The sequence below is a fragment of the Macaca nemestrina genome, chromosome 4 (assembly GCF_043159975.1).
Source record: "Macaca nemestrina isolate mMacNem1 chromosome 4, mMacNem.hap1, whole genome shotgun sequence".
Taxonomy (NCBI): domain Eukaryota; kingdom Metazoa; phylum Chordata; class Mammalia; order Primates; family Cercopithecidae; genus Macaca; species Macaca nemestrina.
The window spans coordinates 112,091,633-112,109,121 of NC_092128.1; the positions used below are offsets into that span (position 1 = coordinate 112,091,633).

General features: G+C 39.8%; 1 protein-coding gene and 1 long non-coding RNA gene across 4 annotated transcripts in view; one reads left to right on the top strand and one right to left on the bottom strand.

The window, feature by feature from the left end:
- Positions 1–3,485: 3,485 nt before the first annotated feature.
- The window catches only part of LOC105494182 (inhibin subunit beta A), a 45,002-nt gene continuing 30,998 nt past the window's right edge, over positions 3,486–17,489 (bottom strand). For all 3 annotated transcript variants that reach the window (XM_071095086.1, XM_071095087.1, XM_071095089.1), the window contains one exon: positions 3,486–8,941. In XM_071095086.1, coding sequence (XP_070951187.1) covers positions 8,049–8,941 — 893 coding nt within the window. In that variant the 3' untranslated portion in view covers positions 3,486–8,048. The remainder of the gene's footprint in view (positions 8,942–17,489) is intronic.
- Positions 12,301–17,489, top strand: part of LOC105494181 (uncharacterized) — a 217,783-nt gene continuing 212,594 nt past the window's right edge. The window contains exon 1 of the long non-coding RNA XR_011622333.1: positions 12,301–12,466. This is a non-coding gene — a long non-coding RNA (uncharacterized lncRNA). The remainder of the gene's footprint in view (positions 12,467–17,489) is intronic.

Here is a 17,489-nt window from a genome sequence, read left to right on the forward strand (position 1 = left end):
GATTGCATCTATTATTTTCCCATATATGATCACCTGAATGGTGTTTATTACAGGGATTTTTTTTCTATAAAATTTACTTTCAGTGCTTAATCCATCTACTATCAATTCTGGGATTATTACTTTGAAAATCAGTCTTCTGGGTGATGGATGAATTGAGTCAGAATCATAAATGTGTGCTTGTTCAATACAATAATGGGTTAAGGTTACATTCCCTGGTTTGTAAAATGTTTAAAGCCCAAAGATAAAAGCTGTTCACCTATCACCTTTTCTCACTCACTGGTGATGCCTAATTGCAGGAGTAAGCTGGGGTGGTCAGGTGGCGGACTGGGAACTTGCTGTCTTAGGAAAAGGAAGGCAAGCTTGTCTTGTTTCTTTGAAGCTGCTGACACTTGGCTTGCTAGGGATATTGGTTGGACCAGCTAACATTTGCTGTCCATTCCTCTTTAAAGCAATCAAAAAGCCACCCTATCTGTTAACCTTGACCGTATTTAGCTTGTAGATCACTCTTAAGTCCTCTACCCCAGAATGTTTTCATACAGTGGTTAAATTAATGATTCAACCAGCCCAATTAGCTAATTTTTAATTGTAATACATATCTTATTATCCAAAGCCCAAAAGGAAAGGACTATTTTCCTACTCCATGTTTTCAATCTGAGGCCGTTAGTAACTTCATGGCAGTATGGGCTAGTCCATGATCTGATGGAGACTGGTTTAAATTCACTCTTTTGAGAACATAGAAGTTAGTTGACTTCAGAAGTGTGAACCCCATAATATTTGGTATATTAACAGTTACTAAATGTATGCCACTGAGAGAACCTAAGCATTTCATCTGGTTGGCAATTAGATCACATTTAGGATATGATTACTTAGATGGAAAATTAGCTTTATCTTTAAAAAATATCCTATGTACTGACAACTTAGAGTCTTTGAGGGATAAGTAGATCTGCCATGAAACACAAACATTTGTTGTCACATCAATGGCAAGAAGCCTTCTTGGTTTCATTTAGGAGGGTTTGATGGTTGTCTTCAAAGTGGTTGGAAGCTGTAACAATAAACACTTTGAAGCACAATGCTTTGTCATTCTCCTGCCTTAGGCCTGCCTGTTTCTGGCATAGATTAGCACGGTTTGTCTTTTTTTCCTTCTTTCTTTTTTCCTTTCTTCCTTTCACAATGGAAGAGTTTCCCCTTAATGACTGCCTTTATCCCATGTAAGCACCAAACTTTTTAAATGGTTTAGGCTGGGGAACTCAACTGTGTTGATAAAAACTTCATTAATGAAAGTCGTATTCCATGGGAACTTTTGTTGCCACATTATAGTATTTGTGTTAGAACACTGGGTCCGCCACATAACAGTGATGCAGGCACCACCACCACCATGACAGCAAGAATTACAGTAGGAAATTAACTCTAGCCCTAGGTGGCTCATTGCTCTTTTCTGACAATGATGGGACCTTCTCTCAACACTTCCCCTGACGTCTTCCTGAAGAGAAGTTAGCTAAACCAAAAAACATTCTTCACCATTTTTATTCACTCAGTTGGCCTAATATTTCCCAAAACCACCTCCAGATTTCAACTGCCAAGCTTTCTGCAGGAAAAATGCTTCTCTGGTGTCTGTTGAGAGAATTTGAAGTCATGGTGGAACGCCCAGGATTATGGGCTCTTCTTGAAACTGGACATCATCAAACGGGGCAATTGTTCATTTCTAAGAAGCCTGAAACAGCCCTGTGGTTCTTTGCTTGTGGACAGTTTGCCTTTCCTGTTTTTCTTACTGTAGGCACTAATTACAGAACAATTAACAAAAGCCTAAAAGGGTGTAATGGAGAATTTCTAATGAATCCTGACTTATTATGGCTGAAAGAAGACTTGATGTTGGATTAATGAAGAAACACTGGAATACTATTAAAGGAGCTGGCACTTGATTTGATAGAAAAAAAGAATTATTACACTGTTCTATTCCCTTTTTTCAATTTGTACAACTCCTCAGACAATTGTTTTCTAAGAAAGGATTAAACTCCTATATGAAATGGATTTTGATGTTAAATGATGACACATTCTCTTTCTCAGTCCCACATGTATGTGTACAGATATCATATATACACACACATATTCATATACTTCATGTATACGTATGTGTATATATATACATATATATGCACATTCAAAGTATTTTTCTATACCTCACTTTGTCTTCTTTCAGTAATTTTCACCTTGATTATGATAATATCCATATAAACTTCATTACAAGTTTACTCGTTTATAATTCAGTGAAGTTTTTACTTCGCCCCTAAAATGTATTCATTGTTAAACTTGGCAGGAAATAAAGGCTAATGCAAGTGCTCATATGTGTACCCGCAGGCACACACACACATACACGCACACACAAATGTCCCACTGCCCACAAAGTAAAATAAAGTACTTTGGAATACCCCTAGCAAAATATGAGAATAGCAAGATAAGGCAAAGTAATAAATATAAAGCAAAACTAACAATTCCCATTTTCTAACTTAAAAATCGAAACTTTCCTGCTAAAGTAAAAAGGGTTTAGTATAAATTTACATGAAGTTGGCATTTCACTTCAAGATAAGTGCCAGTGAACTATCTGGTGGGTATGAAGTGTCTCTGTGTTAAAAAGTTAGAAGTGACTTCTACACTCAGTCCACTCACCCCTTTTTTTTCACTACATAAGAAAATGAACACAAAAATGCAATTATGGAAGAAAAAAAAGAAAATTAACTTTAGATTTGAATATAGACCTGGGTTGGAATTTTAATTCCAATTAATGTTACTCAACCATGCCTCAGATTCATCTGTAAAAGCAGCAATAACACCTGTGCAGGGTGGTTAAAACGATGATATGTGAATATTAAATGAGGTGATACATGGGACATTCCTGGTCCAAATGAGCAGTTGTAGAGCTTACTTTCTCCATGTAAACTCTGAGATGGGCACAGATAATAGAGAAAAACTAGAGAAGAAAAGGTCGCCCTATCAATTAATGTTTGACCTTACTTTTGTAATTCCAAATTCCAACTCTGTTGGTCTCAGTAATAAGACTAAGTACATTTTTTCCCCATGTATATAGTTCTCTAGCTCTAGTTGCTTCATGCATTTCCAGTTTTCTAACTGGAAAGGAAAGGAGGAAGAAGGAAAGAGGGAGGGAAGGAATTAATATCTCTTTATTTCCTGTGAGTAGTTGCCACTACACTTGAAGAAATGGGAAATCAACAAAAGAATAAAATATAAATATTGCTGATCCAAGCATCTGCAGCCCATTAACAGCCTCTGCCATGGCAATATCTATTCTTTTTCTACTTGAGCTCTCTCACTCCAGCTTTTGTTCTCTCCCACATTCAGTCTGTTTCTCATCCTCTTCTGGATAATTACAGTAAAAACAAAATTATCACCCAGCAAAGGATGTGTCAATATGTGTGCAAAGTTGATCATGGAAAATAAATAAGACATAAAATAAAAATAAAAATAAAAAATACATCCCAAACAGGTCTTTTTATTTAACATAAGGCCAAAGAAGCTATCAGGCGTTGCTGAATACTGTCCACTAACTGTACAAAATATTGACTGCATGCCTCGCAAACACCAAAATATCCGCTGGAATGCCATAGAAATAAATAACTTCTGCTATAAACACATGAAAACATATCAAACTGTTATCTCTTTAAACATATTGTAAATAAAAAAATTACCAGTACTTCTACACAATAAATATTAAGAAACCATTGACATAGTTGAAATGCACTCATATAAATTAACAACTTTAATTACATTAGCCAAACAGACATTGGTTAAAGAACTGCATGTAGTATGCAAAAAAACAAAACAAAACAAAAAAACAGAGTAAAAATCCAACAAAATAAAAACAAACAAACAAACAACATCAACCACAGAACATAAAAAGTTTTAAAATAAAACGGGCTTCAGATTATCTTGGCTTTCATAATTATATTTTTCTTTTAAAGAAAAATATCAACCCATTGTCAATGCACTGTTTTTCAAAGCATTTAAATAGAGGGTAAAACCCATTGGAAATTAATACAGAAGAAATGATTCACTTTATGCATAAAAAATAAATAATAATATAGCTGAGACATGTGGTTTGCTTCTGCTCTTGAAGATGTGAACAGCTTCTAAGCATTCGTTTTCTCTGACCCATACAACAGCTTCTCAGTGATACAGGGTTTAATTTAAACACATACGATGTCCACCCCCAAGCCTTCTGCCCACATCTACAAGTTTTATTTATTTTGTGGGTTTTCAGGGTGACTAAGTTTTTCTCTACCTTGAAAAGAGAAGTTGCCAAAAGGTGCACAGGAAATCATTTTTTTAAGTGAATATGATAATATAGGTCCATGCTTAATACAACTGAGACATATTTGTTCTCTGTTTTTTAGAGTCACCTCTTAAAAGTCCAATCCCACAATGGTGAAAAAATAAATAAATAAAAAGTATTTGTTCTACCTTTAAGGAGACTGCAGGGATTCTCCTTGAAAATGGAGTATGGAATCAATCTTAAATAAATACGAAATTGGTTGGTCTTCTGGGATAAGAAATTCCCAACTCAGTGTGCTGAAATTCACCTGACTTTTTTGGAAAAATAAAAATAGAAAATGTCAATTTGGTCCATAAAATACATATTACTATTAAAAGATATTTGAAGACAAATCCTTTTCAGAGCTTCTAAGATTGGTGTGGGCAGATTTTTAAGAGCCTAGAGTTTAGCCTTAGAGAAAGAGCAAGGAGATAGTAAGCTAAGATAGAGCCACCCTGGTTTCAAAAAAAAAACATACTACTAAGAATCCCATATGTTAGCATTTAAAGCCTTTACTTTTGGCCTCATGCTGCTAGGTGAAAGGGTGATTGTTCACAGGGCTTGTATTTTCCAAGATTATTAAAGATGGTAAAATACTATCTTTCAATGTTATCAAAAAATGGTAGCAATTTATACTTCTATTTCAAAGCCATATAAATTTAACAAAATTAAAGTTTGTGGGTGTTTGATAACCCAATCATTCAATATCCAATTAAAATATGGAATAAGTTTCAAATAAAATATGGAATTACATTTCTCTGCTTCTGATAACTGTGGTCACTAATCAACCCCTATGTTATCCCCGATATGTCTAGGACTTAGCTTAAAAAGGTAGCAGATATATTTGAGATGAATGGGAACTATACATGGGTATCAGCTTTCTTTGCAAATTTCTGCTTTTTCCATATCCTTGACCATCTCTGCTACTGCGCAGTGAACCAGGACTTAATTTCTCACACTGTTTCTGCAGGTACCAGTACCAAAGAAGATGCAGTTCAAAATACTGCCAGTTTTCCATGAAATTTTGTAAAGTTGAACATGGCCATCTACTCTTGCCTTAACACTTTTCTCACCACACCCACCTTCCCACATGCATGATATCCAAGGTCAATAGACCTTGATTAGAATCCACTCTCAAGCTTCTCATGCAGTGCATATTGTATTTTCTGCATAAGAAAGGGCGGCCTCTAGAACACAGTAAGTGTATTTGCCCTGTAGTGACATTGCCTACATATAGCCAAGTGTTACAGTATACCAACTGAGTATATTTTTCAAGGAGAGCTAAACCACCTTTTGTAATCTTTGGTTTCTCACTGATATCTTCCTTTCCTATAATTAATTTATTTTAATCTACAAATTGACATAGGGCTAAAATCTTCAATATTTTACAAAATATTAATTAATGTAATTGTTCCCAATTATTAGAAACTTTTTTCCTTTTTTCAAAATATTTGCCAACTTCACACAAGTCTGTAAAAATAAGGCTCTGTATTTTCAAAAGCACATACATGAATAATTTATTAGCTATTCTAGGCAAGCTAAATACTAGAATAAACTAGATAAAAACTTGGCTTTAAGCATGTACTTTGATATTTATAAAACAAAGGTTGTTTTTTTTTTTTTTTTTCCTCTCTGCATCTGAATCGATACAAATTTACACATGAAGAGTTTTGGCTATAAATTAAAAATTTAGAGATTTTTTACTACTGCCCTCATCTCTGCCTCTTCTTAACTGTTCTCTTCCTTACTCTCCCTCTCTTAACACCTTCTCCCAAATTAATTATCTTTTAGTTAGTGGCGACATTATTTTTCCCAGCTGGTACAGGTAATATTTCTCATAACCAAGCCTTAATCATTTTTTAAAAATACACTTAACTCTAATTCTGACCTAAATATTATATTTTTCTGAAAAAGCTTCTGATTTAAGATTGATTCCAGTAGACACTAAGTTGGAAAAACTTCCGCCCAGAGTTTTGATTATCATCCTGTTTTCCCCATAGGGGAAAACTTGTAGAAGTGGGAGGGGGCACAAAAAAGAGGAGGAAATTTGATCCCTGTACAACAAAAGAGGGCCTTGCTGAATATTCACTGGAATTTTCAGGCTTTTTCCCATCCGAATTTTTGAAATGTGCCCACCTAGTTCAGAGTAAAAGCAAAAACTATAGCCTATCCTTCTTAAAAATACTGTGTTTTGCACACAAACATTCATTGCTTTAAGAACATTAAAAAATGACAGCCTGAAGTGCTTAAAATGTGTATGGACATGGTACAATACATGTATATATACATACAGATATGCATATGCACAAGCAATGTATATATACACATACAAGCATGTAGTTCCATGAATTTGATTGAACTTGATATCCAACAGTGTACAACTACTGTACATCCAGTATGAAATGTCCTGTTTCATGGATGTAAAAGGAGTCAAAAACCAAACTTCTCAGGTCTTTTAAGCCTGAACACAATCCACACTACTCAACCTTGAATCCCAACCCCTGACTCATTGATGGTGAATGATACCAACCACAGACAGACTGTTTAAAGGCTCACACAAATGTCTTTGGTGTATGTGTCTATTTTTTAAGGTACAAAATAATAATAATAATTATAATTATAATAATAAAAATAGCTATTTTGTGTGCTGTAGCAGTTCTTTTATAGCTCACATTAAGTGCAGCTCTTAAACCCCACCCCCACCCCCACTCAAAGAAAATACTTGTTAAATAAGGATTAGACAGGTCAAACACCATTGTAGTGCAAATAGTAAACGATTAAAAAAAAACAACAACAACATTTACAAAATATAGAAATGTTTGGATCCAACAGATGGACAAACATATTCCTTTCAAGTATCTCTCCTTGAAGAAAATAAAAATTAATCAGATTACTTCCAATACAAAAAAGTCTCTCTTTTTGTTCTCTCTCAGGTAAACAGTTTCAAACCTATTAGGTTGCATAGTTCTAAGATCATAAGCACCTTAACGAAATGTAACTTGGTATTCTTTTTTCCTTGATCTTTCATTCTTTCCATACTTGTTCTCAATTTTTTAATGTTGTTTGTTTTGTTTTGTTTTGTTGCAAAAGTGGTACAGAAAAAGGAAGTGTGACCACCTGCACACGATTGTTCTTTTACCAGTATGTGTATATATGTAATGTGTGGGAATGCCTGTGTGTGTGTGTGTGTGTGTGTGTGTGTGTGTGTGTGTGTGTGTGTATGCTGATATACACAGAGATAAGTGTCACACAGACATACCTTATGACCTGGGTAATTGGGTAGGAAAGTGCCTGTGATGGGCCCTTTCAAACTCATGGCTTTCTAGATGCTATTTGGGTTGCTCTAGTCCGCACTACTGCAGACTAGATTAGTTGACTCAAGGCTCACAAGGGAACCACAAGGGGGGAAAGGACAATACCCCATTTAAACAACTGATGTCATCAGTGTGATTTCAGAAGAAATAAAGGGTACTCCATTCTCCCGTTGCCTCTCAATTCCTGTCTCTTTCACTGCTTCATCTCTGAGCCCTGGCTAAGGATTTTTTTCCACATCTTCCTTCATCTGTTTCATCAGGTTTTGTTTTTAATTTACTTTTGTTTTTTTGTTTTTTTGTTTTTTTAATTTATATTTATCTGGTTAACTCAGAAACCTTAAAAATTTCTTCATTTTGCCACTGTCTTCTCTGGACAACTCTTGCTCCCTTTCCCCCTGGACTGGGCAACTCTATGAGCACCCACACTCCTCCACGATCATGTTCTGAATGTCCTTTTTGATGATGTTTTGACCATCATCATAGTACAACATGGACATGGGTCTCAGCTTGGTGGGCACACAGCACGATTTGAGGTTGGCAAAGGGGCTGTGGCCCCGCATGCGGTAGTGGTTGATGACTGTTGAGTGGAAGGACAGTGAGGACCCGGATGTGCCTGCTATATGGCTCGGGCACTCACCCTCGCAGTAGTTGGCATGATAGCCAGAGGGAGCAATGATCCAGTCATTCCAGCCGATGTCCTTGAAACTAACAAAGAACTGTTTCTTACAGCAGATGTTGACCTTGCCATCACACTCCAAGCCCCGCCGACGCCGGCGATGAGGGTGGTCTTCAGACTGCCGGGCCTGCAGCATGAGGAAAGGTCTGTGCGACTGCTCCTTCTCCTCATCTGCTCCTGCCCCACCTTCACCTCCACCCTTCTTTTTCCCATCCCCCTCCTCTTCTTTCTTCTTCTTCTTGCCCAGGAGCACCAGGCTGGCGCCACTCTCCTGGCACTGCTCACAGGCAATCCGAACGTCCAGGGAGCTTTTTCCCTGATCCAGCAACCGCTGGATGCTGCTGGAGACAGGGAAGACATGCCAGGTGCTCTTCCGAGCGTCTACCACTTTTTCAGAGAGCAACAGTTCACTCCTCTCCCCCTTTAAGCCCACTTCCTCGGCCTCTTCCCCTGTGTCCAAGCTGCCCTGCGGGTGCTTCTGCTGCTGGAAGAGGCGGATGGTGACTTTGGTCCTGGTCCTGTTGGCCTTGGGGACTTTTAGAAAGAGCCAGACTTCTGCACGCTCCACCACTGACAGGTCACTGCCTTCCTTGGAAATCTCGAAGTGCAGCGTCTTCCTGGTTGTTCCTGAAGACAAAAGACAGCATAAGAGAAAACAGTGACACCTGTTAATTCCAACATTTACATGCACTCACAAATTTCAGGCAAGCAAGAGTCTTCTGTGATAGATCCTCTCGAACAGGGGTCAGCGAATGATGGCCCATGGGCCGAAACTCTTTCTGTACTGCCTGCAAACTAAGAATGGTTTTTATACTTTTAAGTGGTTAAAGAAAAGTGGTATTTTGTGACATGTGAAAATTGTCTGAAATTTAAACGTTAGTGCCTGTAAATAAAGTTTTGTTGGAGCATGGTTATGCTCATTTCTGTACATGCTGCCTACAGCTGTTTTTGCACTAGAATAACCCAGAGCTGAGTAGCTACAACAGACTCTGGCTCACAAAGCGTAAATCATTTACTCTCTGGCCCTTTATAGAAAAAAGGTTTTGGACCCTTGCTTTAGAATGAAGAGGGCCTGTGATTCTGTGTCTGTTGACTAATTGCTTAACCTCAGTTTCATCTTCTATAAAATAGGAATGACATAAGGACATGTGACCTGTTATCTCCAGGTTTAGGAAGATCAACTGAGATAACATAAACGAAAAGACACTGTAAGCTCTAGAGAGCTAAGGAAATATCATTCTCAGACAAAAATGCAGCCCCTGGCCTCGCCTCACTATGTAGGTCTGTGCAGTCGGGACACACTGAGTCAGCTTCCTCTTCCCCTGTCACAGCCTGATTCCTCCCCCATCACCTCTTTGCTGGGTCACTGCAGCAGCATGTTCTTTACTTTGCCTCTGCAACACTAAGGCAGGCCTCCTCTCCAGTCATTTCTCCATGAAGCAGCCAAAGGCATCTTTCTCACAGGTGGATCTGATCACATCACTTCTTGAAAGTCCTTTACTGAATTCCTATTGCTCTCAGTATCCAACAGAAAGTGCCTGGGACTTTGGGCTCTGTACATGCTGTTCCTTCCTTGAATGCCAGCTCTTGCCCAGTCCTGGTCTCTGGGGTGTAAGGCCTTGAGAATTCCACCCCCTGTCTCACCCGCAGGCAGTGACACCTGCTGTTCCTTCTGCCTCAAGTGCTCCTGCCCCAACTCCAACACATCACCCTTAGTGCTGCCTTTAATAATGTTTCAATTTTCAGATTGTTTGGACAACACTTCCTCTAGGAGGCTTCCTTCACATCACTTCCACCGCCACCCTCCTGCCAGCCTGGTTTAGAATGCCCAGGGTCTAAGGTCACTATCATAGTCTAATGTTCAGCAGAAAGTAGGCAATGACTTGATTACTTATTAACAAATGGAGGCGTCTTTAGCATTGAGTTCTATTAAATTAAGAGAGCCACCTTGTACCTCTGAATCCCCGATGTTTGCCTCTGACCCATTAGAGTGCAGCCTAATGGGCACCAGAAACAAATGTCAAATAGCAATCGCTGCTAATGGACAGGAAATCCCCACATTGTCAGGGCAGTTGAATTTAGCAACCACTCAGTTCTAGCCTAACTCTAAAATTAGAAAGTCACCTATTTCCTTCTCTTTTCGTAAGCACCTGTATGTTTAATGATGCAGCAACAATTACTATGAAAGCAGGTATCCAAACTAAAATTTTTTGATTAATCAAATATGTTCTCTCACTTCCTTTCTTCCCCCTTTGTGGCATATGGAAACATACCCTCTTTTCCCTGACCATGGACCTCCTTATAACTGTCCGCTGTACACGTATCCCATGCACAAATCTGTGAACAATCTTCAAGAAGTTCATCTTAGAACTCGCAACTCCCTGGGAGGATCTCCCTGCCTGAATTTCTATAGTTAACGGAAATCCAGCCATACTTATCACTCGAGGCCCTGAGATGTTTACGGTACTATAAATTTTAGGCACAGTTTCAAGTTCTCTGCAGCAGAAGGCAGGCTTTTCTGTGCATTGCGTACTGTAGATTCTGTTCTTAATTTAACACACTCTGCACACTGTGATTATGATAGTGGTAAATTCACTGAGGCAAGGGCCAAGCAGGGCTGCAGATGGATATGAAAGGTTCTCTGGCATCTTTCTATAAACTTACGAGGATGCTGGCCATGATGATGGTGGTGGTGGTGGTAAGGGGAGTTCCTCTGACTCCGACCTCATGTCTTTGGCAGGAGTTGAAATGAATAATAAAGCTGGGTTTATGATTAGATAGAATACCAGAGCAGAGAGCAGTTAGAGGGAGAAGCTGTCTTATTTTAGGAAGCATGATGACTTATTTTTTCAAAATCTGAATTCTATATTCCCCTTTGCTAAGAATTGGTGGGGGTTTGTTGTTGTTGTTTGTTTCTTAACAAAGTAAAGAGAAGATTCCCAGAAGCAGAGCTTAATCATTTACATCTAAAAAGGCAATCAGCAGTTGATTTTAGGGTGGCAGCGTCCTGCCAAGGCCTTAGGAGAAGACCGAGGGAAACCTCCCAAGCCTCGGATAACTGGCCTGGAGGGTGTGCAGGTTACCTCCAGCATGGGCACATCTGCCTTGCCCCATGGAGAATGTTAACAAGCTACCTGCTGTTTTCCCTTCTGCTTCTATGCGGGACAGCTTCTGAAATCCTAAACTGCACAGGGTGTCACTCCAAAAACAGAGAGATAGTAGCTGCTAAATTAGAGAACCCAGAGGGCACAAGGTTGGGTTTTGTTTTTCCAGGAAAGAGTGTGAAACTGGAGCATCTGACTAGTGCCCCACATAGGGAGGCTCACTGGGTTTTGGGTAACTCATCCCCATGGGATCTACTCTGCTCTCGTCCACACCTGCCAGAAGGGGTCAGGGTGAAGGCCGATGGACAGCAGTACTGACCCGCATGAAGTGGAATTTCCATGAATAACATCCAGATGTTTGGGTGGGGGTGCCGAGGGAGGGTTAGTTGGCTGACTAGAATTAGGGACAGCCGCGTGCAAATTGCTTTTGTAGGGTTAGAGAGGCTGAGGCTGCTGGCTTCTAGTCACACAGCCTACAGGACAGCCCCTCATTTCACAAGAGCAGGTTTCTGATGCATGATCTAGCCCCACCCCTTCTTCACAGGCAGCTGTACTTGGAAGCAAATGATTTAGTGTTCCTGAGAGAGGATTGTACAAAGAGAGTACTCATTAGAGGGGGCTCAATCTGTCAGGTGCTGTTATATTAGGATCAGAGAGTCATCATAAAATGACTTTCATGCTGGTCTTGGCTGATAATTAACTGCATGGCATCGCCTGCGTATTATGGAGAGGCACGGGCGCTGATTTATGCATCCGTTTAATTATCTGAATTGAAAGACTCTGTTCCCTGTATTTGCATCCACTGCCTGCGTGCTTTCTCTCTCCCCCATATTTCTGACATTTGGATTTTCCCCCTACTAATTGACATGCCTGTCGCCTCCTTCTCCTGGTGTCCATTTCTGGAACTGCTATTTGTATATTGCATGATATTTTATCAGGAAAAAAAATAAAACAGATCTAATTTCATGAAAATGCTGTTGCCATAATGCTCAGGAGAACAGGGGGAAGAGAGAGATTCAAGTCTTCCTAATGTCTACCTTATATGCAGGTACATTTTACAAGTTCTATTGTATTCTGACTTATTAAGCAGTGCATATTTCTTTCTTTTACATTAGCTTTCATTGCAGAAGGGGGTGGGGAGATGAGACTGCTGGAAACTGACGTGGGATTGATGTTTATCAGGGCTGCAGGCTTCAGAAATATATTACAGCCTCGGAATGTCCTAGGTATGAAAAATATAATAAATAACAGGTCAATTTATTATATTCCCTTTATCTTTATATTACCTGAGAGAGATGGCTATACTGCAGTGACACTTTCAAGATGCCCCAATCCTCCAATCTCCTTGCATAACAATTTGGAAAAGGGAAGGTTGACTAAGGCTGGGATGTTCAGGATCAATTTCTAATCAGTTTTAGTTTTCACTTGAATATCTCATGCTGTAAAATCTTGAAATGAAAGCCTTCCCATAATGCGCCGTGAGCAGGTTCTGCATTAGTTTGTACAGGTGCGACCTAGGTTCCTGCACTATTACCTAGCTAGCCAGATATAGCTGGTCGCTTTGCTAACCTTTCATTACCTACTCTCTGATAATATTCTTTTCATCCTCTGTGCTATTTTTTCCCTCCCGAGGCTTGTGAGCAAGGCTGTATCACAGCCTGCTCTGCCTGAGTAATTCACTAAGAAAGTCCCACGCAAACCCATGTGGGTGATAATATTTCATCACTTAAACCTCTATGAGCTCGGTGGACACATACCAAAGAGAGAGAAAAAGAGGTGCAGAAAAATAGGCAAAGAGAAAATTTGTACCTCACAGGGAATACCTCTGAAATGCTGCCGGGTGGGAAGGATCGGACAGAGGAGAGACTGTGTAAGCTGGAAGGAAAGATACCTGGAAGGGTGTTTGCAGCACATTTTCCTTTGCTTTCAAAATGTTTGGAATAAGTCAATCATGAAGGCATGCCAAGGGTTAAGCAGCTAAGCCCCTTGTTGTTCCCTCCCCCTACACTAAGATGCAAAATGATGGACTCATCCAAAAGTTCAGCATCTCAGATTTGTGGGTGTATGAACATTTTCAGTTAAATAAGCGACACACACATGCAGTGTTTCGATTTGGTTTTGTTTTCCTCACCAGGGTCCTGCCTGAAATATGTTGCTCTTTTACATATGGGCAATAATTATGTCTCTAATGTGAATGTGGAAAGCCTCGTTGTTTACAGAACATATTTAAACTTACCATGGGGTGGGGGTTGGGGGAAGCCTCCCTGTAAAAAGCGTCTGTTCCTTTAATTTTCCATTCTTCATCAAGATTTCACTGTGCCTAGATATGGTATAGTCAATAGTAAGGGTATACACAACTACCATTTACAGGGTGCGTTCTCTGAAGCTCTAACTTTGCATTTGGACTGCTTCCAGGGGTTTCTGCAGAAAGCAGCAAGTGAGGTCTTAAGGTTATTCCTCCTTTGACCTACAGTAGAGGATCTTTCCTGCAGTAGAACTATAGGTTTGGCCATAAATTATCTTGATTAATTTTTTAGCTTTAATGTCCCTCCTTAGGGTCCGTTATTGATTTATAAATGCCCAGCCACAAACATCCATCATCCATGCCTCTTCCATTAAAATGGTGATGAAAAAGGTTAAATATTTCAGGAGAAAGGGGTTTTAGATTCCTACAAGTAGCAAAAATTCTTAAGGTTCAACCCACAAAATTTCAGAGACTTCTTCCAAAGTTCCTGAGAACTTTGGCACTTTTGATTTTGGACCTAGGAACCAGTCGAGTATGAAGAATTCTGAACTACAGCTAGGAGATCATGTGCAAGTATTTTTTAGCAGAAGAGGGGCCAAGACAAATATGTGTTTTCAAGAAAAGTGCCTGGGAAGGTATTACTGCAGTTCTTTAAATATTACAACGGACTTTCCACCCTGGCATCTCCGCCACCCCCAGCCCAGTCCATCCACTGCACAGGCCACAGACCACTATTAATCTCTTTCCCCATCTTTCCCCACCATTTCTCTCCACACCCTCAGTTCGGAAACAAACGCATCCTCAGAAGCTGAACACCATGTTCCCACAAGGCATTAAAGAAAGAACCTTTTTCCTCCCTGTTTGAAGTCACTTGTCATTTGTCGCTGGTGGAAACTGTTGATAAGGCGGAAAACTAGGCAACAAAATCAGAGGAGACGGAAGATGTTTTTGTTACGATCCGGGAGACCGTATTAGGGAGAGACTTGTGAGCAAATCAGTATCGCTGATGATTCATGGTCACATTTCTCCCTGCTCTGCTTTGTTTGCTTTTGAAATTTATCACTCGTCTGCCTTCCATAGAGCTCCGGAATGTTCACATGTATCACTAGAATTTCCATTTCCTTTCCTTCTGTCTCATTTAATGTATTACAGGTAGTCATGCTTCTCCCATCTCATAAATTCCTAACTTTTTCTGCAGGATGAGAGGGAGCAGGAGGTAACTGATAATCACCAAGATTACTGGGCGCTACAGACGGGGTGCTTCCAGTAGGCACAACTGCCTTTGCCTGGATAAACTGACAAGGAGCAAAAGTCTTTGGAACGCGCCCTCTTGTGGCCACTCTTCCCCATTATTCACAGAAGAGAACGTGTAACCCCTAAAGGCGTCCCTAAGGGATGGGTGATTCACAGAAACTTTCGGACGATGGGCATGGAATGGTGGGAGTCAGCTCCATTTTGAGATGGCTTTCTTGGGGTGGGGAAAATGGTCATCCAAGCAAGGCTTCTTGGAGCCCTGTCTGGGCGGTGTAAACTTCGAACTCAAATCTTCCATACATAGTATCCTCCAAGGGGTAGACTTAGGTGTTGCACTCAACAACACCTAGGCTACGTGAGCACACCCATTTCTTGGTGTTTTGTTTGTCTTTCTTTTCCTGGTCTTTCTACAACAGGTGCTATCAATTGCTAAGCTAATTACCAGAACCTATATCCAGGTTTGAAAGCATATGGAGACTCAGAGGTACATTATTACTATGCATTGATTGACCAGCTACTGTCATGAGTCAAAATAAAGTAAAAATAAGCTGTATCAGCCAAAAAGGCCACTGAATTTAGCTTCATTGACATTTATAGCGATAGCTTGGCTTTACCCATCCCTTCTGTCTTTCCTTGTGAGGAACTCTGTAGGCCTTAAGGTAAACATTGGGGGTTTTGTGCCAGCCATGCACAGAACACACTAACCTTGGTGAGAAATCTTGGGTGATGTGACATACATAAAAATAAAATCATTTTTGTTGGTTGGGACACATTTCAGAGAGCCTTAGAGTGATTCCCTGCTGTTTAGTCAATAACAACTCGCATCAGCTTTACAGAAATCGGGCACTTTCTACCTAAGCAGGATGGGACAAACTCAGTTAAAAGAGTCCCAGGCACTTCAGCTTTTGCAGGCTCTCTACTTCTGTAGCCATGCCTTGGCTTTATCCAACAATCAAGGAGAGAAAAGGCAAAAAGTAAACGTAGCCTCAAATTGAAGAATCCTAAGGTTGAAAGGGGCCGCGATGGGTCTGCATTTGTGGCATGCTCATGGGTGACAATGTCTGGATTCTATGCTGCACAAAATGGTTATAAGGGAAAGAAAAATACATGGCTTTTTCTATTCTCCAAAAACTCTTGACATTCCACATAGTTGGAATGTCATTAAAGTTGAATTATTCCAAAAGCAGCAAGACATATGTCTTTGCTATTCATGTTCATATATTTGCTACAATCATTCAGATGATAAATATCTTTTCCTTGATTAGCAAAATCAGCAGCAAAATGCTCACGTGGTTTTCTGCTTGAAGAGTAGACTGTCCATATAGCAATTATTAAATATGTGAAATTATATTAAATCAACTTGAAGTTGATGTGTGAAATTCCTCAGAGAAAAATAAGCAATTGTAATAAACGTTTTCTAAGAATTCAAAGTCAAGTTGTAAAGTCAACCAGGAGTTTCCCATTACAAATCTTAAACTTGACTCAACGTGAACGTCCAATGAATCGCTTTTTAAAAAGTCGCTTATTTTCTTTCAAACTAAACACCTAACCGAGAAGTAAAAAATGACAAAATCTCATACAACTGAGAGAAGATTGGCACTGAAAGGAAGACCACACATAAGCAAGAATGTAAATGGTCAAATTTTTTCACTGCCAAATCTCTAAATGCTAAGAGAGTGATTTGCTATACAAGTCCAGTAAGTCAGAAAGAGGGGCATATTGCTAGTAACAGTCGTGCGGTTAAAAGTGGTCAAAGGCATAGGCATACTTAGTCGTATGACATAGTTAAAGGCAACTGGATAGGAGCTGTCATTGAATCCATCATGTGTGGAGGTTGGTATATAAAGACACGAAGCAACCCTCTAGACCACTGAAATCTGTTTCACACGCGCAGCCAAATATCATAAATATTTTCTTTTGTATCTTTTCCCACCATGAAAAGTTGAGAAAAAATGGGTGTCAACTTGAAAAGTTCTAACCTAGCTTTCTTCCTCAAAAAGCTTCAGAAGATAAAGTCCTAATGATCATGCCTTTTGGGGCCGGGTTAAGAAAGGGCTTTAGGGAAAGAAAGTAGGACCTTCCCCAAGTGAAAGGGGCTTCTGGTGAGAGAGCCAAACTGGGAAGCTTGTAGGACACCAGTGCTTCTCCTGCAAGGGGAAGCCACACAGCCAGCAGGCTATCTGCACCTCCAGAAGGATGCCCCGGTCTTTCATGGTTTTCTTGAAAACAGAACATCTGAGTCAACAGGTTTTCAGGATTGGAAATTCTGAGTGTTGCCTTAATTGTTTATACTGCTGCGGCAAACTTTTAAACAAAAATGCTGGGAGTCCCTGCACATACTTTACTGGCCATATGCTCTACCAAACAAAACAATGGCATTCCTTTCAAATGGAGTTGGCAAAGGATACAGTTCTTTAGCCTGGCATTACCATGAAAGTAACACGGTATTAACACATCTGTGTGCCTGACGTGCATGGGCTTGCAGGCATGCAAAGGATCTGTGTCACTTAACTATAAAAATAGCCTGGCTCCAAGTCCATGGGCCCATACTTTTGACAGGTATTGCTATTCA